This window comes from Apteryx mantelli, chromosome 20 (assembly GCF_036417845.1).
Source record: "Apteryx mantelli isolate bAptMan1 chromosome 20, bAptMan1.hap1, whole genome shotgun sequence".
NCBI classification, from domain to species: Eukaryota; Metazoa; Chordata; class Aves; order Apterygiformes; family Apterygidae; genus Apteryx; species Apteryx mantelli.
Genome location: NC_089997.1, coordinates 10,452,328 through 10,475,516, shown reverse-complemented (window position 1 = coordinate 10,475,516; position 23,189 = coordinate 10,452,328). Strand labels below are relative to the sequence as shown.

At 51.2% G+C, this 23,189-nt stretch overlaps 2 protein-coding genes and 2 non-coding genes across 4 annotated transcripts in view; 2 read left to right on the top strand and 2 right to left on the bottom strand.

Annotated features, from left to right (window-relative positions):
* LOC136993790 (antigen WC1.1-like) overlaps positions 1-23,189 on the bottom strand; it is a 321,017-nt gene that overhangs the window by 160,170 nt on the left and 137,658 nt on the right. The gene's annotated exons all lie outside the window — the stretch shown is intronic.
* On the top strand, positions 5,660-6,148 carry LOC136993742 (olfactory receptor 6C3-like; the record flags this gene model as incomplete). Its single annotated transcript, XM_067308684.1, has 1 exon — positions 5,660-6,148. A coding segment is annotated over exon 1 (489 nt), but the record flags the coding sequence as incomplete, so codon positions are not given.
* TRNAN-GUU (transfer RNA asparagine (anticodon GUU)) lies at positions 21,822-21,894 on the bottom strand. The gene has a single exon. It is a non-coding gene; the product is annotated as a tRNA-Asn (tRNA).
* On the top strand, positions 22,588-22,658 carry TRNAA-UGC (transfer RNA alanine (anticodon UGC)). The gene has a single exon. It is a non-coding gene; the product is annotated as a tRNA-Ala (tRNA).

The window sequence follows — 23,189 nt, the reverse complement described above, 5'->3', positions numbered from 1 at the left end:
ACCTCACAATCATCACCTGAGCCATGGGCCTGCTGCTGGCCTATCAGAGGCTGAGACAGAGGTGACCTCACAGTCACCATCCAAGCCATGTAACTGTTTCTGGCCTATCAGCAGCTCAGTTCTGAATGACCTCACAATCAACATCCTAGCTCTGTGCCTCTTGGAGGCCTATCAGGTCCTCAGGCAGAAGTGACCTCACAAACAATTACCTTAGGCATGAGCCAAAGGCTGACCTATCAGCTGCTCAGATGGAGGTGACCTTACAATCATCTAGCAAGCCCACACAGCTGCTGATGGCCTTTCAGCTTCTCTGATGGACAAGGCTTGTGTTTTCTCTTGGGAGGTCACTTCTGACTCAGCCTCTGATAGGCTAGCAGCAGCCTCATGGCTGGGGCATGGGCATGTGAGGTCACTCCTGCCTTAGCAGCTCATAGACCAGCAGCAGGCACATGGCTTGGATGGTGATGGTGAGGTCAGTTGTATGTGCTCAGCTGAACACGGGGGTTGAGTTAGCATCCTGGCTGGAGATCCTGGCAAGAATCTCAGAAACTGCAGGCCTCCAACAACCTAGTGACAAAATGTGCTCAGCTGAGAGGGACACCTGAACTGTCAGGCTAGAAATGACTCCCTTAGGGAAGACAGGAGCATGTGGGAAGGTGAGGACCATAATACTGAGGGGGTTTGCAGAGTTATTTGCATAAAACCACTTCAACTTTGCAAGCTGATTCTCAGCTATGACCCTTCAAGTATTTCCTGCTGATTTGCAGGAAAGCGCTTGAGCATCAGGCAATGATTCTCAGGGTCCAAAAGCAATGTTGTGATTTGCTTCATTTTCAGCACAAAAAATAAGCTCTGAGCCCTTGAAACATCACTCACTGTAGTATGCGCATCTGCAAGAAGTGGTTGCAAGAGGCCAATTATTTTCTGAAGAAATGCTTTGTCTTTGGAAGTTTTCCATATTTAGCCATTTTGAAAGGTAATGACTGTGGCACTGCTGCTTGAAAGAGGACCTCTGAGCGCTCTGTCATGGCAAGACCTTTTCCTTGTTAACTATGCCAGAGAAAGAAGTCCCACCATGTCAAAGCTGCTCTCTGAGGCCTCCTCCTGGAAGTCAGCCCTGGATGTCCTGTTTCAGGGCCTGGGGCAGTGTGCGGTGTGCGGGTTGCAGCAGAGATCCCCAAGGAAGGGAGACCTCCGGCAGGGAGACATTAGGACCCCCCCCCCCCATCCGCCCTTATTTCACTGGATTGGGAGGTTACTTGGATGGTTAATTAAGAGCAAAGAGTTTCTAGGATACTGCCATGTTAGAAGAAAAGAGAGTCTGCACCAATTATGTTTACTGGTAGTACCCCTCCCCCCCATAAGACTTTATTAGGAGGAGATAGAGGCAGCTACTATGCCTCTAGTCTAAGCAAACTTGGGATTCGGCAGATCTCAGAAGTGTTATCTTCAGGAAACTCCTCCAAAGAAGCCTTTCTGAAAGATGACCTCTTCTAATCCAAATACTCTAAGCTGCATATTTATATGTATTTCACAAGAGATCTGGGATATCTTTGGTTAAGCATGGGACAGGAAAGCCCAAATCAAATAAGGGATGGAATTCATGGAGAATATATATATTAAAAAAAAAAAAAGAAGAAAGAAAGAAAGAGAAAAGACAAAGCATTCTGTAAACATTAAAATTTATTCCACTTTTCTTTGTATTTCCCAGTACCTGTGAATTACCTTTGATATTAGCTTCCATGGGTTTTCTTTCTCAGATAGCCTGTATTTCAACTGCAGAAGATGGTGCTTCTGAGCCCTTGTTTTTATGCTTTCCAATTTTAGTTGTACAAAGAAGTTACCATTAAACAGAAATGCATGGGGCTTTTTTTGCTTCATACACTGTCATTCTAAAAGTAGTACAGACTTACATTAACTCTCGTTCAGTATACCATAATAATCACAGATGTTGCTTTTCCATTTTTCATTTCTTTTCATCAAAAAGGGTGTATTCGATATTATAAAGTACATTTATGAATATTTTGGAAAATACTCATCTGTTTCCTTTCTGAAGTATATTTGAAAAATTAGAAGTGGTGAATGAATATGTGGGATGGCAATATCTGGGACCCCGATGAACTCCCCAGTTCGGAGTCAGACACCAAGCCTGAGGGGGAGGCAGCTGCCCGGCCGGTGGCAGAGCAGCGGCTCACCGCACCGAATGCAGCCAGTTTGAAGGAACCACAACTCCTGGTGATTTTAAAGCATCAGAGCTGCAGGGACACAGGATACACAGGGACGCTACAGGCAGCAACCCCACGAAGGATTGTCAGAATGGCTGTAAAGGCTGTGGGACGATGGGGCAGATGCAGTTCATTTTACTAGAGAGGAGCTCAGTCGGATGGAGGCTCTGCCCCAGGGTCCCAGCCTGCACAACACTCTCTGCACCCTGCACCAGCAAAACCAAAACGTTTCCCCTCCCTAATGGAGTGGGTGCTAGGTGCGGTTGTTTAACCTGGCCGACTGCCACGGTCATCGATGGTGGGCTCACCGCGTGGACTACTGTCACAGCAGGGTTAAACCAGCTGTGGCAATTAGGAATGTTGTCTGGAATTTATTCCCCCTGAGTTTACGGGACTGGATCAGATCCCCATGAGCAAAACCATCCAGACTAAGATGCTGCAAACTGCCCCTCCCCATTCTGCACAGGACTCCGTCCCACCAAGGAGGCTCAGTAACCATGAGTGGCCTCGGCGGGGACGATGTGCAAGACTCTCCTATGCAATTAAAACTGTCGATGAGCAAAGCAGACCCCATTAGGGTTTTTGCATTGGTGGTCCTAATCTGAGAGTTTCCTGAATATGTTACATACTTCTGGGGGTTTGACCACAGGTGTGAAACACTGGTGCTGGCTGACATTCAAGATCTTTTCACGATACAAAAAGCATCAACATTTATTTCATGGCATTGGATATAAACAAAGAGAAAATGAGAATCCCTTGTGCAGTTCTGGTCTCCCACCTCAAGAAGGAAAAGTAGGACTAGGAAAAGGGAAGGGAAAGTTGATGAAGGCAGCAAGACAAATTTCACCATGCATGACATTAGTTACTCCTGTCACACCTTCAACTGACTGCATTCTGAAATGGATCCTTCCAACCGTACCACAGCGGGAAAATTCTTCCTCAAGGCCTTTTCAGTCACTCCTCAAATGTAAATCCTCTTCTTCACACTGCCAGGGGTGATTTATCTGCTCACTGCCATGGGCAACATGGTCATCATATCCATCATTTGGCTCAACCAGTTCCACCCCTAGCATATCTCTTCCCCAGCAGCTTCTCCTTCCCAGATATTTGGTTCCCTTTGCCGCTAAAAGGGTTGTCGGCCTCATCTTGGAGATTAGGACCATCCCATGGCTGCTTGCCAGTTCCAGACCTTCCTTTCCATCCTCCTGGGCACAGCTGAGTTCAACCTGCTTGTTGTGGTGTCTTTTGATTGCTGTGGGGCCAATTGCAACCCATCGCACTGTATCATCTTTATGAAGCCCTGGCTGTGCTCCGCACTCATCTTTATCCATTGGGTGATGGCATCTCTATCCTTGCTCAGCCCCACCATCTTATATTCCAAGGTACCCTGTGTCCCCAGTAAAGAGACTCTTTCTTCTGTGGCCTCATCCCTTTGATGAGAGCAGCCTGCATGGGCACCAGCTACCTTCAAACATGTGCTTTGTTCCCTTCTCTGCTATGTTGCTGAGCTCCTTCACACTGACCCCTGTGGCTTATGTGTGCACTAGATGCACTGTCCTGAGAATACCCTCTGGGAAAGCCGTAAGAAGCCTTTTTCACCTGCATATCTCACACCGCCATAGTCACTATTGCATATGGTAGCTCCATTTTTGGCTACGTGCGGCCTGAATACAGCAAATCCTTTGCGCCAACCAAAGCCTGATAAAAGGGTTCAAGAGGGTTACCTCTGTGGTGAGCAGGGAAGCTGCTTTGCTGTAAGCTCTCAGCAGCTTTGCAGGTTCCTCTAAGAAAGCACATTCAGGAGAAACATGATTTTAGGTGACAGCCAGCAGACTAAGAACACAGTCTGTGGAGAAGCTCTGTTTCACTGCTTGAAACCCATCATCTCCTCCTCCTGCCCTTGCACTCTTGAAGCATCCTATCTGTGGAGTCATCTGTTCCTTTCCTTTATATGTCTAAAACCAAATGCAAAGGTGGAGGGAAAAACGTCAGTATTTATTGCTTATGTTTTCTTTGGACTTCCTTCTGTTGGGCATGTTCTTTGGTTTGAAAAAGAAATTAGCTACTAAATAAATTAAGAGGGTGGAGACAGAAATAGTGAGTTTCATTGACTTCATTAGAGGTGTCTGTGAGCAGCTGGTGCCTGTACTCGTTTTCCCTTGGTCCCTATATAGTCAACAAAGAGAGAGCTCTAGAGGCTGGGTCCTCCCAGACTGTAATTGACAGGTGAAAGAAGTGTTACCAGTCTCTTCCAGACACTCTTCTCTCTCTCTCTGCACTGAAAGATGGGAGGAAGCTAACTTGCTCAAACCAAAGTGCCCAACTTCTAAAATATAACCCTGCTTAGTATTTTTTTGTTGTTGTTGTTCCAGACCCTTCCTATTTCAAATAATCAAAAGGACAGCCTTTAAGTTCTTTAAGATGAGAAGATTTCCCCCTTCCCCTAAAGGGAAAGCAAGGCATTTAGGTCAGGACATTTAATAAAAATGTTTCCTCAGTGCTTCTGGAGAAACAGAGAGGAAGAAGATGTGGAAGAAAGCAAGGGATTGCAGAAGAGATGCTCAGTACTGGCTTGTTTTGAAAGCAACAGCCTCACAGAAGTTCCAAGTCAAAAAAGGCAAGGACTGAAAAGTAGAAGGAATAACTTTCAACATACTTGTCTACATGGATGGACTGGCAACTGCAGGTACTAGTAAGTACTTTTGCTGGGAGATTAGGTTGGCTTTTGAAACACAGATGTGATGGATGTTTGCAATAGGTCAAAGTGAACAGGGAATTTCCCAGGCATGGCATGAAATAGTTCACAACCTCTTTACAGTACTGTGCTTGTGAGAAAGAATCCTTTGTGAGTGGTTGGAAAAGGTAGAAAGAAGACAGTAAAATCTCTGAGGCCTCTCAGTGAAATGTGAAGCAGAGAAATCAGGGTGTGATGAATGGCTGAGAGGAATATTTCTGTCTGTGTTACATAGGAAGCAAGCAAGGGAGCAAAGAAGGAAGGATCTACCCTCCCGTCGAGACTGTGAAATTCTCACACTTGCTTCTTCGTGCTCCTGTCTCAGTAGGACGTACTGAAATTGGGCATGGGAGCAGGAAATGAAACTGCGGTTGCTGAGTTCATCCTGGAGGGTTTCTCAGGGCTTGACCAAAGACTACAGCTGTTTCTCTCCCTGATCCTTCTACTCATATACCTGACAACAGTGATGGGGAACACAATGATCATTTTCCTCGTGAGTGTGGATCACTGCCTGCAAACCCCCATGTACTTTTTCATCAGCAATCTGGCATTCCTGGAAATCTGGTTCACTTCCTCCACAACCATCAAACTGTTGGTGATTCTGAGCTCTGGTAGGAGAACAATCCCATTTAGCAGCTGCTTTGCCCAATCCTATTTCTATTTTGCCCTGGGTTGTACAGAGTTCGCTCTCCTTGTTGTCATGTCTTTTGATCGCTACGTTGCAATCTGCCAACCTTTGCATTATGCTGCCATCATGAAGCAACAGCTCTGCACCTACCTGGTTGTTGCTGCATGGGTCCTAGGCTTCACACTCTCGAGTTACCACCTCGTCCTGCTCTCAAAGCTGACCTTCTGTGGCCCCAACAAGATACACCATTTTTTCTGTGACAACTCCCCCTTATTCAAACTGTCCTGCTCTGACACCAGCCTGCTTTGGAAAATAGACTCCGTTTTCCTATCATTTGTATTGCTGGGTTCCTTATGTTTAATCCTGGTGTCCTACGTGCGCATCTTCCACTGTATTCTGCACATGCCATCAGCATCTGGGAGGAAGAAAGCTTTTGCTACATGTTCTTCCCATCTCACTGCCTTAGCCATTGTCTATGGAAGCTGCATTGTTCTCTATGCACAGCCCTCAGAAGGGGTTTCCTTGGAGACCAACACAGTTGTAGCTTTGCTGAACACTGTCCTGTACCCCTTCTTAAACCCCTTCATCTACAGTTTCAGAAACAAGACTGTGAAGCTGGCCCTGGAGGAAGCCCTTGGCCGTGCAAAGGTTTGGCTTTTCCCCTAGTCATGATGCTTTTCATGACAGCAATTCTAATTATGTATCATGTATTGTATCACACACACACATATATATAGCTGTTAAATACAGGTGCCTCAGAGATTTATTTTCTTGTTGGATTGTAGTGTTGAAAGAAAGGAATGTGAATTGCGAGTCTTAGTTACAGAGGGTTATTATAAACAAAATCTAAAAAATATTAATAAAACACTGAACTCACACAGGACTAGGACATAGACTGCCAGTGCATGCTGACACAAGGAAGTTTTCACAAGTCATCTCAGGGAATTTAGCTGAAAACTCTGAGGACAACGTCCAAGGGTTGTTGAGGAAAGCACAAAACACTTTCTCTCCCTGAATAACAGAAGATATTAAGCATGAAAATTAAGCTCAGACATTACAATGGGTTCAAATTTATTGGGTTCAAATCCATAAAACACTTCTCAGTTTCATTAGTGTGATGAAGACAGCCTCACTCATTTGTCAATGATAGCATGCAGATGATAGTTTTATTATTCACTTTGGAGGGAGATTTCTTAAAAATTCATATTTTCATAACATACTGACAGTTTGTCCACTATTAAAAGCCCTGCTTTATCTCCACTGGTGACTCCAGGATGCATTCTCCTGAAGGAAAAAAAAAAATCTATTTCTCCTTGGATAATTAGGCATTTTTTTCCTTTCTTTTTCTTTGTTGAAGGAGTATTTCATGATTGAGAATTATTTGAAATAAACTATGTATGCTTCTATCACACTTTTTTCTTCTTGTCCATCAACGAAATTATATATTCCCCCCTTATTTTACACTTCTGTCTCCATCCATGTCTTTACATGGCAAAGGGATGGGCAGAAGCATGTAGTATTGATAAAAGGAAACATCTTTTAGAGAAATAATTAGCACACAGAGATCCCTTTTCTCCTTTTATTTTGCAGTCCACAGGGAAAAACAAAGCACGGGAAGGGAAAGCATTGCTATTGCTTTACTCCTTGGCAGTTGTTTCTAATCAGCATTTCATTTTGTTGGGGCTTCTGAGGAGCAGATTTACTGTTAACAGCTCTTTTAAACTTTGTGTGTGAGCATCCCATTTCCAAAGGGAATTCTACAAGGGTGAACTCTTTTTAGGAAAACTGGGTCCAGTTCATCTCTGCAGCCCGTCTCCTCATGTGGGACCCCAGGGAAGCTACGGCGTTTTGGGTGACCAAAGCTCAGCCCAGCAGAGCGCTTGGGCACTCTTGGGCAGCTCAGTCATCTTGCTCTGGGTGGGACCTTGTGCACCACAGTGAAGGATGTGGTGGCCCTGGGTCTTCCCATCCAGGCCCACAGCTCCACCAGCATCACAGGGTTAGGGGATGCAGGCAGATGACTAGGCTCTGCCTCAGAGTTGAGATAACTGAACAGGGCGTGAGAAACTAGTGGCTACGAGAAATCATTGGACACTGCAGGGAACAGAATGAGACCCTGCCAAGTTCCAGACAGCACGGTGAGGGATGGCTGCATTTCAGCGGTGGTTAAGGGAGAGTTATATGAGAAAAGGACAAGCGTCACACTTAACTGGCGTATTGGGGAATCCTCCGGGAAGTAGACTCTTGCAGCACCAGCAGTACCGAGGTAACGATATCAGAAGCACCATATGAGCCAGGGGTTATCTAGCTAACAGGACCAGAAATATTAAACTTGAGTACATAGGCAGTAAAACTGGCACCAGTGAAGAAAAAAAATACTTAGAGATGGGCTGTTTATTTCAAAGGGGATAAAGCTGGAGAAAGGGAGGGATCAGGCTGCATCATGGAAGAAGCAGCATGGGAAAATGGAGGCAGAGGGAATCCAAGGGGCCAGTCATGTGTAAGCAAGCTGCTGGCAAGGACACTTGTTTGGCCAGGCTGTGTACCTGCTCTCTGCGGTGTAGCCTATCATTGTATTAAATCCTTTTCCTAGCTCTTTTCTGGGTGAGCGTGCTCGCTGTTCTGCGTGAGTGCATGTGTGGAAGGCTTGCAGACGTCAAGGCAGCCAGCTACGAGAGACACCCGTGCGAGGGTGCGTGTGAGGTCTCCTGCAAGCTCTGAGTCTGATTAGCTGGTGAGCAAGAACAGGACCAGGCCATTTGCATTATTCATGTTTATGAGTGCTGTTCGTGTCTCCGTGGTGCCTGTAAAGGTACTGTGCCCCTGCTGGAGGTGATTTTTTGGTGGTTGACCATGTCCGTACAGAGCGTGTGTATGCCTCTTGGAAGTACATGCCCCATCTTGCTGCTGGCAAGACCAGGGAACAGAGAACTGCAGTAGTCTCCCTTCCAGCGGACCAGGAAGGAGGAATCCCTTTATTCAAAAATCCACTGGATCCAGCGTCCTTTAACAGCGCAGGCCCTGGAGGTGCTGCAGCTACTTGGTCTTGATGTCGAGGTCCCGCTTCTCCATCACCTTGTGGTTCCCAAAGGGCACAGAGGCTTAGGCTTTGGGGGTGCAGTGTGAAGGACCAACTTTGGCACACATCCTTCTAGTTCCCCACTATTGATTTAAGCAATACAAATACAGAGATTTTATAAGTGTTTGGGTCAGTGATCCCCTAGAGTCAAAGGCAGTTTTGTTTTGTTTTGTTTTCTGATCAGACTTTCCATCTGCCAACCTTTACCATAAAAGTGGCTGGGGTTGGACAGGCAGTGCCATATGATCTACCCTCCATTTCTAAACCATCCACAGAAAGTAGCACTACTTAGTCAAGATAAATAGCAGGGGCAATGGCCACTGTTTTGTTGGTGGTCCATAAACAGGACAGTTGCTTTGAGCAAAACTCCATTGTCTGAGGATCTGCTACACATTACTAAAAACATCTTCATCATGTCCAAGGGTAAAAAAAGGCTGGGGGATATTTAAGCCAAATAACTATCTCAAATATCTCAAGACCTGTTTCCTCCTTTTACACAACAAACATTATTCTCATGTTAAGGATGGCAGGAAGGTATTTGGGTGGAGAAACTTTTTTGAGCTTTGTCAGGCATTGCACAAACATCTCCATAGCTGCATTATTGCCATTTCTGCCTGCTGCGAGACTGCAGATAACACGGGCACAAGAAGAAGGTGCCCTAGCTGCAAGCTGACATGTAGATCTGGGGCAGCACAAGGCCCTGGCTGTTAGTCTTTAAATGGTTTGTCCAGGATTTTGTGAGAGAGGCGCCCAGTCTGCATGGAAAAGCATCACAAATGTAAAAGCTGGGAATGCTTTTTGTATCGTGAAAAGATCTTGAACGTCAGCCAGCACCAGTGTTTCACGCCTGTGGTCGAACCCCAGAAATAGGGAAGGGCTGTATTTGCTGTGATACGTAACACGTGCAGGAAACTGGGACAAATCACGTTTCTCTCCTGGAGGTAGCACTGGAAGTAGCGTGGGATGAAGAAGGGGTGGAAAGGAAAGCGCGGTGAGAACAGGAGTTCAGGAGGGTCACGAGTCTCGGGGACTTTCTGGGGTTGGCTCCGCCAGCGCCAGCTCCATGGTCTCTGCGGCAGAGGGACAGTCTGCGACACACCATGGCACATCTCTATGGTCACCTGGAGGGGACAGCCCATCTCTATGGTCAGGTGGCTCCTCTGGGCCGGCCTCCAGCGCTTCTCTATGCTCTCCTGGCAGAGGGACACTCTGGGACCCCCCCTCCAGCCCCTTTCTTGGGCTGCTGATGGAGACAAAATGTCAGGGCCACCCGCTCATGGCAGATAACGCCAAAGGCTGCGATGGCCCCTGGGTCGTTCGCCCACTTCTGAACAAAAGGCTGCGGCCTCCCGGGGCTCCCATCATGTGCGCGTGCGTCCCCTCGTGCAGACTCGCCCAGGCCCCGGGGCAGAGCGGGGCCCTGTGGCAGCAGCGCCCTGGCAGCAGCATTTCCCCGCCGATGCTCCCCTGCAGCACAACTCCCGCAGCCCAGGGCCAGCCCGGCGCTGCTCCCCCTCGCTCCCTGCCCTCCACTCTGGCCCCGGCCCCGGCCCCGGCCCCAGGCGGCAGCAGCCGCCGCAGGCTCCACACACACAAGCACACGCCGGGCCACAGCATCACTCCGGGCTCCCTGCGCAGCAGCCGCCAACACCCGCCGCTGCCGCAGCTGCTTCTCCGCGGCCTCGAGAGCGGCGCCGCGGCGGGGCCCGGCGGGGGCGGGGCCGGCGGCACCAGGGCGGTGGCCATGGACACACAGGCCCCGCCCCCACAGGGCCGGAAGTGCCGCCTCCTCCCTCAGAGCATGCGCACTGGCGCAGAGGAGGGCGGAGAGGGGCGGGGCAGGGGCGGGGCTGCCCGGGCCCTCCGGGGAGGGAGGGAGGGAGGGAGGGGGCGAGAGGCGGCTGGTCCCGCGCGGGGCAGCGTCTCCCAGCACGGAGCTGCCCGGAGCCTCGAGCTGCAGCGCTGGGAGCTGCCACGCCGGGGCCGAGGGCCGAGGGCCGCGGGCTGGGCAGAGCAAGCGGCTGTGCGTGCGGGGGCAGCCGGAGGCACCGTGGCCCGGTGTGTGTGAGCAGCTGCTGGGGAAGGCGCGGCCCGGCCTGGGCCACCTCCGGCCCTGTGGGAGCCCCCGGCTCTTGCGCCCCTTCTCCTGTCAGGCCAGTGATGGCACCAGCTGGGTTTGGGAGCATAACAGTGGCAAAGGAATGATTTTTTCGAAAAAAGACCAAAGTACCCTTCCAGTGTCTCCTATTCTTTTTGAAGGGACATAGAAAAAACCCTTTAGAAAGTGCTTCTGCTCTCTGTTCCCGAAGTAGAAGTTTTCCCAAGACTTTCTCTTTGCCTTAGCTGATCTAATACTTTGCCTCTTGCCTTCTGCTGAGTGGGGAAGTGTGCGGCTGAGAAGTTTTTACAGACCTAGTTGGTGAGCCCTGCTTTAGCGTTAAGTTATTTAAGTGGGTGTATGAGATGCTTTTCCATCTTTCATTTCCTCACCCCCTTAGACATTTCTACCCTAGATTTGAGTGTGTTCAAAGCAGAGGTCTGCGCAACACCTCTGAGTGTCTCTTGTTTCTTAGAGATGGTTCTTGCGGCATCTTTGTGAAATCTTCAGAGCTTGCGTTTAACCTGCTGCCAAGTCCCTGCAGTTCCTGCCTGCCTCTGCGAAGGTCAGCCCCACATGTGGCTTCAGGGTCCCCGCACTCCTCCAGTTCTGCTGGTTTAAGTGTTTGTGGGCTGGTGTGAGGAGGCCAATAGCTGGTGCAGGTGTGAGAGCAGCGCAGGCAGAGCAGTCTGTGATCCCCGTGTGTTTAGTGAGCTGGTGCCTGCAGCTCTGCTGGCGCTGCCTCTTCCCCTGTTCAGTCCCCATCCACACCAGGCCCTGAGGTGCCGCAGTCACTGGATCTCAAACACGTCTGCAGGTTAATGGTGCTGAACATCGGTTGCCTACAAGTTTTCTGGAGAAGCTCACTGGCAAGGGAAGGACCCACTTGTTCAAGCACCCAGAAGAAGGTTTTGGTCGCTGCCAAGTCATTGCTGGGCGTTTTGGTGCGGTCAGTTGTCCGTGCTTCCTCCCCAGTGGCAGCAGCCACCTGTGCTGTGTCGCCATGGGGCGAGTGCGGTGCAGTGCCCGCTGCCCTCCCTCGCAGCCAGGTTTCCCGCATGGGGGCCATGGCCGGGTGAGCACAGCCGCAGTGCCCAGCCCGGCCGGGACCCCCAGCGGGGTTCTCCCTGCGGCCCAGCCTGCGTGGGGGCAGGGGCATCCCCCGACCGCCCCGTGCAGCCCCTGCCTGCTGCAGGGCCAGCCCTGGCCAGGGCACTGGGGCAAGGGGGGCCATGCCCCCTCTGTGACACGGGCTGTGGTCACAGGGGACATCCCGTGTCATGGCAACAGCTGCTCTCTCCCGCGCGGCCCTGGCCTCTCCCCACACGTCGTGGCGAGGCCAGGGGAGCCCAGGCGCTGGGGCTGCTCTCAGCACCACTCTGCTGCGAGGAGCCACCAACCCTGAGCGGGAGCCGGCGAGGGGAGGCTGGGGCAGAGCGGGGCTGCGGTGACGTGTGGAGGAGGAGGAGGAGAGGGGCTGTTTCCTCATCACCTCCTGCTGCGGGGTGACCCAGGGCGAGGAGGACAAAGATGGAGCTCTGGGACACTGGTCATGGGACACGGCATGGGCAGGTGGTGCCAACGCTCCCCACCCATGGTAAGGCCTTCAGGATCTCCTTCCCGGGAGCTGTTGCAGAGACCATTAACTCTGAACATGGCTGTGGAAACCCTGGGCCAGGGGGAGGGTGGACAGGGCTGGGGGCTGCAGCCAGATCTTCCACTGATGGTCCCCTCTGGCTCAGGTGCCAGTTGGCCGCCAGGACTCCTGGATCCTCGCCCTGATGCTGCCCCTGCTGTCCCAGGGCACCCTGGGCAGAAGTCCCTGCCCCAAGGGTCACTGCTGGCCTCGCAGTGGGCATTGCCCACCCGAGCTCCTGGCGGGGGAAGGAGCTGGAGCTGCTCCGGTGGCTGTGCAGAGCCTGTGTGTGCAGAGATCCCGTAGGGGGAAACTGGCCCTGCAGGGGAGATTCTGGGGGATGCCCTGAGCCCCCAGATTGCCATGGGCACAGCACCGTCCTCTCACTGGGTGAAAATCCCTTGCCAGTGTCCCTAGGGAGGGGGTTCACCCTGTGAGAGCTGCTTCTGGAAGGAAAGGAGACACTTTCTGCTTTTCCTCAGCTCAGCAAGACTTTCTGTCTGGGACCCCGAGCACTGCCTCTAATTCCTTCCTGCAGGCTTTGAGCTCAGGGACACATTGTGGATGTCCCGTGGTAGGACCTGCATGTCCTAATGCTTCTGTTTCAGCTGCAGACCCCTCCTGGGGGCAGATAAAGGTTGTAGCCTCAAGGCAGTGCCCACCTCAGCTGCTGAGCCCCTGTCAGGGATGGGGTATGTTTGGGGAGGGGGATGCAGTTCGAATATGCTTGCACTTGTCATCTCCTTGGCTAGGCATGTGCTGAACGGCTGTGAGCTGGCCCCCCCAGAGCATGACGTGTCTTTCCCTTATTTTCCAGAGACCCTTGCTGCCTGGGAAGGTGTGTCTGACTACATTGTACGGCAGCTGATGCTGAACCAGGTGGGTCTGTCATCATGGGCCTGCCCAGGAAAGCCTTCTTCTGGATCTTCTGGATCTGAGGGATGATTTCTCTGCTTTGACTTGTATTTTTGAGAGGGTGAAGAGGAGGGGGATGAAAACATCTGGAAAGTTCTTCAGAAGAACTTCTCCAAGGCTTCTCCAAAGCTTTTCTGAGTGCTTCGTCTGTCCCTTTTTTTATGGCAGGATTGGGCAGGGCACTGAGCACCATCCCCATGCGCTGACAAGTCACCAGCCTGTCCACCTACCAGTCTCATAATTCTTCTCTTCCTTTGTGTTTTCAGGGAGTGAGAGTTATTTGGCTTGGGACCTTCGGTGTTGTAACTGAACGAGTTGGTGTTGGGAAGCATGGTTTCCTGACTGTTCGCAGACCCGTGTTCCGTCTTTCGAAGACTATTGCAGAGGTTCACGGCCTCACCTATGATAAGGCCTATGCTCCTGGTAAGAAGACAGGCTGAAACTTTTGCTTTGCCTTAGGACATCTTTGGGGTGTGCATAACTGCTGTTCAGCGGTGACTGTTAGAAACCTAGAATTGCTTCCCCAGGTCCTGAGAACAGCTTCAATTTTTAATTATCATGTCATCATAATGCACATTACAATTATGCTCCCTCTCTCCCTGACTTGTTTAATAGCTGGCTACATGCCAGATGTATTTGGGCTGCTGCTTCTCATCAGACCAAGTTAAAACCTTTGGTCCATGTTTATGCCACACTGGAGCTTGTAAAGTTGAATAAGGGCATTCATGCTGGCTCTTCCTTTCTCCTTCTACTTTGAAGTAGGTCAAAGGCAGCTGTAGAGAGCCTTGAAATGGAGATGGGGACAATAGTGTGTATGAAAACCCATCAGAGGCCAGCTTTGCTGTGATTGCTGATCATCCCTGTGAGCCCTGCATCTGTAGTGGACATCAGTGATGCCTGTGGGGCAGCAGGAGCTCCAAGTTGTGTTTGCAGTGGGTCTTTCCTTTCAAAGGACTCCACATTTTCTCTGTGATGTCAACATCAGTCTGGCACTTCTTGGAGCTGGGCCGCTGGCACCAAAAGCAGGGATGTTTGCTGTGCAGTTCTGAGGGTGCTGGGGGTAGCTGGAAGGATCTGAAGGGGTGTAGTGCAATGCTTGTGTTTCCCTTCTGTCTTTCACCATGTGATGTGGCACAGCTAAATGTCTCCCAACCTGGATTGCACGGAGTGTGAGCACAAGTACGTGGCACCCACTCCGCCCTCTTGGGAACTGGTCCCCTTTCTCCTCTCCTTGTCTTGCCATCGTGCCTCATGTTCATACGAGATGGCCAGGCCCTTTCTTTCAATCTCTGTAGGGAAGAAAGCATTGCAAAGTGCTTTGAACTTCTCCTAGGGAGAGATGACATGAGATTCCTTCAGGAGCTTTACCAGATGTTAAAGAAAACAGCTCTGTAGCACTGTCTTGCTTGAAGACCTCAAAGCTGCCGACGCTCTGTTTTAGCCTGCTGAACTGCTCCGCTAGTGACTGTGTTCCTCTTTTTCTGCTTCCTAGGTCATAAGCTCTCCGAGCCCCTGAAGTATGCTCGCATAGCCTCAGACATCTTTGTTCCTCGGAAAACAGTGGAGGCTTGCATGGAAGAGACCATGCGTCTTTTCTCCCGCTGCCTGGAGAGTGGGAAGAATGTTGCCCTTGTGTTGAAGGACATTGGCATGCTTGTTATTCAAGGAGCAGATGTGAAAATGAGATTTTACAGAGACTTTCTGAGAAGGCTGAATGGGACAGAGCAGCTGGTAGAAGTTCTTCTTGGGGTAAGTTTTCCATTTCTCCAGCACTACTTGTAGTCCTTTTTTAAATCACGAGTGACTGCAGTTCTGTTAGCCTGCCATGACCTGTTTAGGCACATGGATGGTCCTGGCCTAGAGTAATGCCAGCTCCCTAGACAGTTTGTCTTGAGCATTCAGAGGATTTGGCAACAAAGAAGACCCCGGGAATAACTGTGCTGGGTCCACCCAAAGATTCATCCAGCCCAGGAGCCCTTTCCCATGTGCTCAGGGAAAAAAGTCCAAGGAAAGGGCAGGTCTTGTGTGTTTTTTCCAGGTAGACCTCCCTCCTTCCAGAAAGTCATGGTTTAGTGCCCGTTGGTGATGACATTTGAACCCATGTGTCCTTTGGCTGTGCCTGGGATGGTAAAGCAGTGAGTTCAGCATTTTGCCCTTAAGCTGTGTAACAATATTTCTGTGTGTCCCTTTGGAAGCTTGGCCTGATCCCTTCATGGGACGCCCTTGAGCTCTGGTGTGGTGAGGAATCGTAATGGATCCCTCCTCCCCTTGCCTAGACCAGTGGGGATGTCAGACATTGCTGTGAACTCTCTGTTGACCTCAATCCTCTCTCTTTGCAGCTGGAGGGCCTGAGTGTGTTTCATCTCTCCCATATGGCAGCTGGTCAGAATATTTATCACCCTCATGCTCTTGCTCTGTAGCGTTTCTAGGTCTGTGTCTGTGTAGGTTTGTTTTTGCAGGGATCATTGCTGACCCCACTCTCTGGGCAGGAAGCAGAGGCCCAGGCAGACAAAGGCCCATATTGGACCAGCCCCCTGTTGCTGCTGTTGCTATGTTGGTCTAGTTGTGCTGAGCAGCTCCTCCCAGTGCCCTGGAGTGTCACCAGCATGAAAGGGGTCTTTCTGTCCTAATGTGTGCATCTGCATGCTGGCAGTCGTGGCTGCAGCATGTCAAAGTGAGAATCATTTGAGCCCGATGCCCTTCCCCAGGTCTCTTGTGCAGCCCTGTCCTTCATGCTGGTCTCTCAGGTGCATCTGGAAAGGTGAGATGTGAAAGCAGGCTGAGGTGAGCCCCTCGAGGGTTAAGGCAGAGATGTAAGCAGGCTGTAGGCCTGTAGGCTTCCCAGCTCTGTCTCTTCCTTCGGTCCTAGTCCGTGATGTCTTTTCAGTCCATTCTCTGGGCCAGGGCCTTTTCTCCAGCCTTTGTTGCAGTGGGTCCCAGAGCAGCTGCCCCTTGAACACACCCCAGAAGTTTGGCCCTCCCAGTTGTTACCCGCTTTGCCTCTCCATTCCTCTATGGTGCAGAGGCAGTTGTCTGAATGTTAGGAGAGACTGTGGGGTTAACCCCACATCAAGCCGGCAGGGAAAATGCAGCTGCCAGGAATCCCAACTAGTGAAATGCCTTCTCGTGTGCTTGCCTCCATCAGATTCTGCATTAGGAAAGACCTAGTCTCCTGACTGAGTCTCTGGATTCTCAGCCTTGCAAAAAGCCTGACAGTGTTCTTACCCTCTCTCATTTATTTCCCTCCAGCTTCTGTGCTTCATAACTGAGGGGCTGTTGAGAGGAGTGGAGAAATTCAGCATTTCAGTGAGGCAGCTTCTTCTCTGAGCAGTGGAAAAGTTTGCTGCCCTTGTGAGCACTGAGATAATTTTCTTGGCATCACCTCACACATGTCTGTCACTTTGCAGATGCCAGAGATGAGGGATTCAGTCCTCTCAGGCACCAAAACTGCTGCTTCTCAGACCCATTCTGGTCAGGTCATCATCTTTCCTGAGTGAGTATGTTTGCTTCTTAGCACCTGGGTGGCCAAGCGAGCAGCTTCTCACGGCATGTTTGGTAGCATTGTGTTGCCAGTGCTTGTGAGGGCTGCTCAGAAACTCATCTGAGAGTAACTCTTTGAAATGTGCATCAAAGTGCAGGTCCCTACTAGTTGCTGGCTTGGGACATTTTCATGTCTTCTGTGAGACCTGCATGAATCAAATGTGTCCTGAATGTGTTTTCTGGGGTCAAAAGTTTTTTTGTGGGAGGCCTATCTAGGCCAAAGTGAAGCGTGTGCCCAGTGGGGTTTTGGCGAGCTTTGTCCTGGCTCCCATCATGCTCAGTGTTTTGTTCCATTACTTGTCTGGGAGATGGAGGTTCCTTTTTACAGATGGATGGACATGAGCTTGGGAGGGCCTGCAAGTGATTTGGAGGGTGAGATGGGAATTAGAAATGGTGCTGGAAAGCTGTAGGAGAGGAGATTATTGTGTTCTGCCTGGACATGAACATTGAACGGGAGATGGGAGATGGTCCCAATGGCAGCACAGAGGATCTGGGTTAAAATGAGCTTTCTCATAGGAAGGCTAGGAAAGCTCTCAAAGGGCCTGATGAGGAAGCTCATGCCCCTCCAGGTGCTGGAGGTCTTCACGATGTCACTCAGCTTGCTAATGCACTCCTCCAGCATCTGGCGTATTCTGCTTATTCTGCTTTGGAAAAAGATGGACTTCCCAGTAGCTCCCAAATGACCCTGTGTCCTCATTATTCACCCAAGGGGCAAAGGAAGTGTGGTGCCCTCCCTTTAGACTGGTGTCTTTTTCCTGTTTCCAGGTACAAGTTTGAGAGTACAGCTAGAAAACCACCCGTGGCACCTGTGAAGCCGACCCGGGAACAAGAGATGGGAAAAGATGAGTGCAGTGGCAAGAAAGGTAATGAAGCAGCTGGTTCCTGGCAGGGGTTTGTGTCTTCTCCCTCTGTCCTCTTTGGCAGGGCATTGGAGCCAAGGTGACAGTGGGATGTCTCATGTAGCATGAGGCACTAGAGGTGATGCTGCTTACCCAATATGGGAAATCTCAAGTGACTCCTGAGGGAACAAGACCTCGGGGCAGCCCAACACTCCCACCTGCAGCTGATACCTCCAAGTTAAACTTTCCCCCATTTGCATGGGACTCAGTGCCCTGGTGTGCACTGCAAACTGCTCTTATTTTGAGGCGTTGGTGCAGAAGGGAGGCAAACTTGAGAACTGTCCTTGGGCAATGTGAATCCTAAATTGTGCCTGGAGCTGTATGTAATGGAGGGGCTGAGCTATTTCATGGAATCAGTGTATTTTCAAGTGGTGGGAAGAGTCACCTTGAGTAGATAGTACAAAGTCTGGTAACCTATGCCAAGACTTCCTTTCATTTTCAAAGCAAGGAGTTCTTACCTTTCTTTCTGAATTTCTCATAAACATCCCCAAAACAGTGCCTTTGGGTTGACTGTGTCAACAGAGGAACTGCAGGCATATGAGATCAGTAGACAGATCCAAGGATCTGCTCCCCTTGTGTGAAATTGTTGCCCCCAGAGAGACTCTGTTCATTCACCAGTACATCCCAGCAAGCCTCCTTTTTCGTAATGTGACTAGGATAGAACATGAAAGAACAGAAAAAACAGTACCACAAGAAATGATGTTGCACAGTAAAATCTAAAAGACAGAGAGAAGCCAGTGTCCGGAAAGGCCAAAGACCACCCAGGAAACAAGGCATAAAAGGAATCAGCTGGAAGCCTCACAGTTTTATCACAGGCTTGATCAGATCTGCATATCCTTCCTTTTCAAAAGGTCTCTGCAATTCTATCCTGAGGTGTTTTCTTGTCTCCTGCTTACAGGAAATCTTCCTGCCAAGCAGCTCCTCTTGAGAGAGAGATATCCTCCAGCCAAAATAACAGCTCTGACTATGCAGAAAGGAAAGGGGAAGAAAGCTGAGGGCAAAGCGCCTCATGGCAGGTGAGACCCTTGGAGGAATGGATGAGGGTGACCCTGGACCCTTGTGCTTGTTTGGGTGAGATGTTTCCTGTGGACACCAGGTTCATAGTAGCTCTGAATATCTTTTATCACATGTCGCAGTGACTCCTGATCCCTCGATGGCAGGAATGCCTTTACACCCCTGACCACTTTCTCCTTCTTTGACACTGGGTGTCCAGGAACAATCAGTTTTCCATACCTAAACACACGGTAGCTGAGGCCATCGAGCAGTGTTTAATACATTTGCGAGGATGGGGTAACTGTGTCTCTTAGAGCCTGTCTTTATAAAGGACCCTGCTGCTCTCCTTGCCGCATCAAGACAGAGCCTGTATCTGGGCGTGCTGAGCATTCCTGCGGGCACATCATGCAGCCCTGGGCATTTCAGCTGGGGGTGATCTCTGTCTCTGCCCAGCTTGTGAGTACAGGACGGAGACCAAACTCCCCCTGTGCTCACACCACCTCCCCACAATGTGTATTTTCAGCGTGCTCCCAGGCATCCAAGGGAGCTGCTCAAGGAAGGTGGAGTGAGGCAGGAGGAAGGGCAGTGCTGAAGTCATGCCGCCACCTGAGAAACTGGTTACAAGAATCCTGTGGTGGCCAGGAGAGGTACGTGCTACTGACTGAGGTCCTCCTTGTGCCATATGGACTTGTGGAAAAGCGCAGTTCTATGGGCAGTGAGTATGAAAGACTCCTTCCTGCATGTTCATTTGGCCATTGACCGACCTTGTCTGAGCCTTGCTTTAAAAGGTGCAGGTCATGCTCTAGTTTTGCAATGCATTTGTCACTGCTGCATTCTCAGGAAACACCTCAGAAGAACACCTCCCATTTGACCCTGTTTCTAGAGGGAATGTACCTGCTGGGCCTTTCAGGGATAGGAGATGGACAGTTTCTGTTTAGCTCAGTGATCATTTAGCTCATTGGTCCGAGCAAAAATGCAATTTGCGGACCTGCCAGTATTAGCTTAGGGGCATAAGAGCACTGACAGGAAGGCTCAAGACAAGGGGCAGAAAGGAGGATGAGAAATGACCTTTGTGCACTGGAAAATACCAGGTGCCAGTGATAATCTTTGCTGTTTCTTTTCTGTGGCCCTCCAGGTGGAATATCACTTCAGAGTAATGGGGGAGGGGATTCTTGTCTTTCCTCTGATCTGAAGCCCTGGGAAGGTTTCCCTTTCCTGTGCCTTTTGCTGAAGAGCAACTCTCTCCAGCCAACAGGTCAGGCCAGGATCAAGCACAAACTGGAGCAGCTGGGGCAGCTCCAGTATCCAGTCCCTGGTGCTGCAGGAATGGGAATGTCCCTGATCCCTGCCACACTCCCAGCCCCAAGGAAGGGAACACTGCCCTTTGAAGCAAGGCAAGTGAAGAGAGAAGAGCACTTTTGGAGAACTCATCTGAAGAAACCCCAGTGCTTCCTCTGGAGCTGTTTTCCAGAAGCATCCGTAAGAGGCAAGGAACCATGAGGAAGGGGGCTTGTGGTCCAAGCGAAGTCCCAGCATTATTAAAGTCCCATAGTTGGGCTGCCAGCTGTTGGGGAAGCTCAAGTGAGGCCATGAACACTGATGCTGAGAGTAAACGCTGAGGTCCTAAGGGGTGTTTGGGGTCATTTGATCTGACCTGCCAAACCTCCCAGTAGGGTTTCATTAAAAGTTCCTGCTCCAGCCATGGCCATTTCTTGCCCTCATTTTTGTTGCTATGGGAGATGTCCGACTGAGATGGAGGGGTGCGTAGGCAGCCTGGCCCTTGCCCTCCGAAGGGCAGTGGGCCTGCGAGGGAGAAAGATTGTATTTGTGGAAAAGGATGGGATTTGTATGGCAAGAGACAAAGCAGAGTGCAGAGTGGGGTCTGTCCTTGGCATCCCGGCCCAGCAGATGTAGAGGGACAAGCGCTGAATGCGAGTGGCAGGGAGGGGGCTGTTTAACCATCTGTGCAGGGAGCAGGGACTTCAGTGTGAGGAAGAGCACGGAGGGACCTGTCTGGGACCCCTAATGAACATCCCTCTGCATCAGCTCCTTCCTGCTGAAAGGGCGCAAGGCAGGGCAGAAAGGCAGTGACTCCCCTGGGGTCTAGCAGGGAGGCTAAAAGCTGCCTGTAAAACCATGACTTCACAGCAGCCCCAGATCAAAGACTGGCAGTCAGTTTTGCTCTCCAAATTTACTTTCTTTTTTTTTAATTTCTCCTGAACATTGCACACAGACTTGCTTTTGTGTTCTCTATCCCCTCATTACCAGCTCACGGCACAAAAAAACCCCTTTCCTTACCCAAATGTACTCACCCATCAGGCTGCCCTGCCCAGCCCAGCTGCAGCACTTTGCAGCCCCCTGTCCCTGCACAGAGGGAGAAGCCCTGCTCCTGCAGCCCCACATGCTGCATTGGCCATCTTGGCAGCTCTTGCTGCTGCTGAACCCTGCTCTCCCATCAGGAGCTCAGCTGCGACTGCGACCCAGGACATCCCTCTCTGTCTCCAGACTCGGGGTCTCTCCAGCCAACAAGTCAGGGTAAGGATCAAGCACAGCCTGGATGGAGAGCGCTGTCCTCTACCCCAGTGTTGTGCTTGGGGTAGATGAAGGACTGACCCTGCCACAGGGTGGGGGGTCTCTGGCAGAGCTGTCTGCACATCAGGCAGATGTGTGAATCACTCCCACGTCCCCACACAGTCTCTGGAGTGGGCACTCAGCTGGTCTCTTTCCGTGCCCCGTGGCACTTCACCCTCCCTTCTCCCCATTCAGCAATGAGATGTACAGGCAGGACCACCTGGCACTACCCACACTCTTCCCTCTTCTGTCCTTCCCATCAGGCAAGGGGATGGGACAAGTCAGCTCAGCTCAGGGTCAACAGGACACATGTATATCACATCCTCCGTGCTGCTCTCCAGCCTCTCTGGCCATACCACATGGTCTAGAAAGGATGTCCCACTGCAAGATGCATGTCCCAGCCAGCAGCAGATCTGCTGTCCCAGAGCTGGGACATGGTGACTGTGAGCAAAACCCAGGGTGCTGGGCAGCACAATCCCCCAGGCACCCCACCAACAGGGCAACGTCCCTGGGTGGGCTCGAACCACCAACCTTTCGGTTAACAGCCGAATGCGCTACCTGCTGCGCCACAGAGACCCCCACCTGGTGCTCTCCTGGGGCAGCTCCAGTGTCCAGTTCCCGGTGGTGAGGGAATGGGAATGTCCCTGATCCCAGGCACGTCCCCAGCCCCAGGGAAGGGGACACTGCCGTTTGTCCACTGCCAGGTGCTGGTGGGCAGAGCAGTGCAGAGGGAGGCCTAATACCTAGGTGAGGGGCTGTGGGCAGCTCCCTGCCCAGGATCGGCTCTGCCTGCTTTCATGGCCCTTCCAATGCACACCCAGGGTCAACTGGAGCTGTGGGCACATCACCCTGGGGAGGGCATTTCCCTCACCCCATTTGCTCCTGCTGCAGGCATCGAAGACAGGTGTGACACACACAGCAGTGCTGCATGGGGTGGCAGAGGTGAGTCGGGGAAGGGGTTTGCTCCTCTCCATTGACCCTCCCTGGGAGGGCCTGAGCATGGGAGCAGCGCTTGCAGCAAGAGTCTCCTCCTGCCCCCATCAACTGCAGAGATGTTGAAGGGGCAGCACTCCATGATGCAGCCCTGGTCCAGGACCAGCCCCAGCTGAGAGGGAATCTCAACTTCCCCCATCCCAGCCTGTGGCCCAGCAGGAGGGTTCAAATGCTGCTTTCTGCTGAGGCTCTCAGGGCACCAGGGGCCAACAGGGCTGTGCTTGTCAGGGGCACATCATGGGACAAGAGTATGTCCCACCCCTCAGCAGGCTCTTAGGGGATGTAGCTCAGTGAAGAGCACCTGCTTTGCATGCAGGAGGTCCTGGGTTCAATCCCCAGCATCTCCAGGGGAAGCTTTTGTCCTGAATCTCCATTCCCCCCCAACAAGGGTGAAGGCTGGGAACAGGGTGCATTGCTCCTCTCCAGAAAGTGTAGGCTTGCCTTCTGACAGGGTGTCATGTGGTAAGTGGTGCTCCGCATGTGGGAAGAGCCCAGGCAGGTCATCAGAAAGCCTGCCCAGGTGAAATGACATCATTATGTCACTACTATTGCAACAACCTGATTGGCCAGCAGTAGGCAAACAGGCAGGAGCTGAGAGGTCATCAAGTGCATCTCAGGAGAGATGGCAGCCCTGTGAGACAAGGGTCAGTAGCATGCACGAAGGTGAGAGGACTGGATGCTGGCTGGGAGGTTATTTCAGCTGCAGCAGCAGGATTGCCCTGGGCAGGCAGGCAGGCACTGTGAGGGCAGCAGGCTCATCAGATGCACCTGAACACAGGAGGTGAGAGCTCAGCAGGAGGGGAGAGGGGAGGCAGGTGGAGGTGCCAGCTGGGACATCACTGGTGAGTCACTCCTGTCCCAGCAGCTCCTGGCCAGCA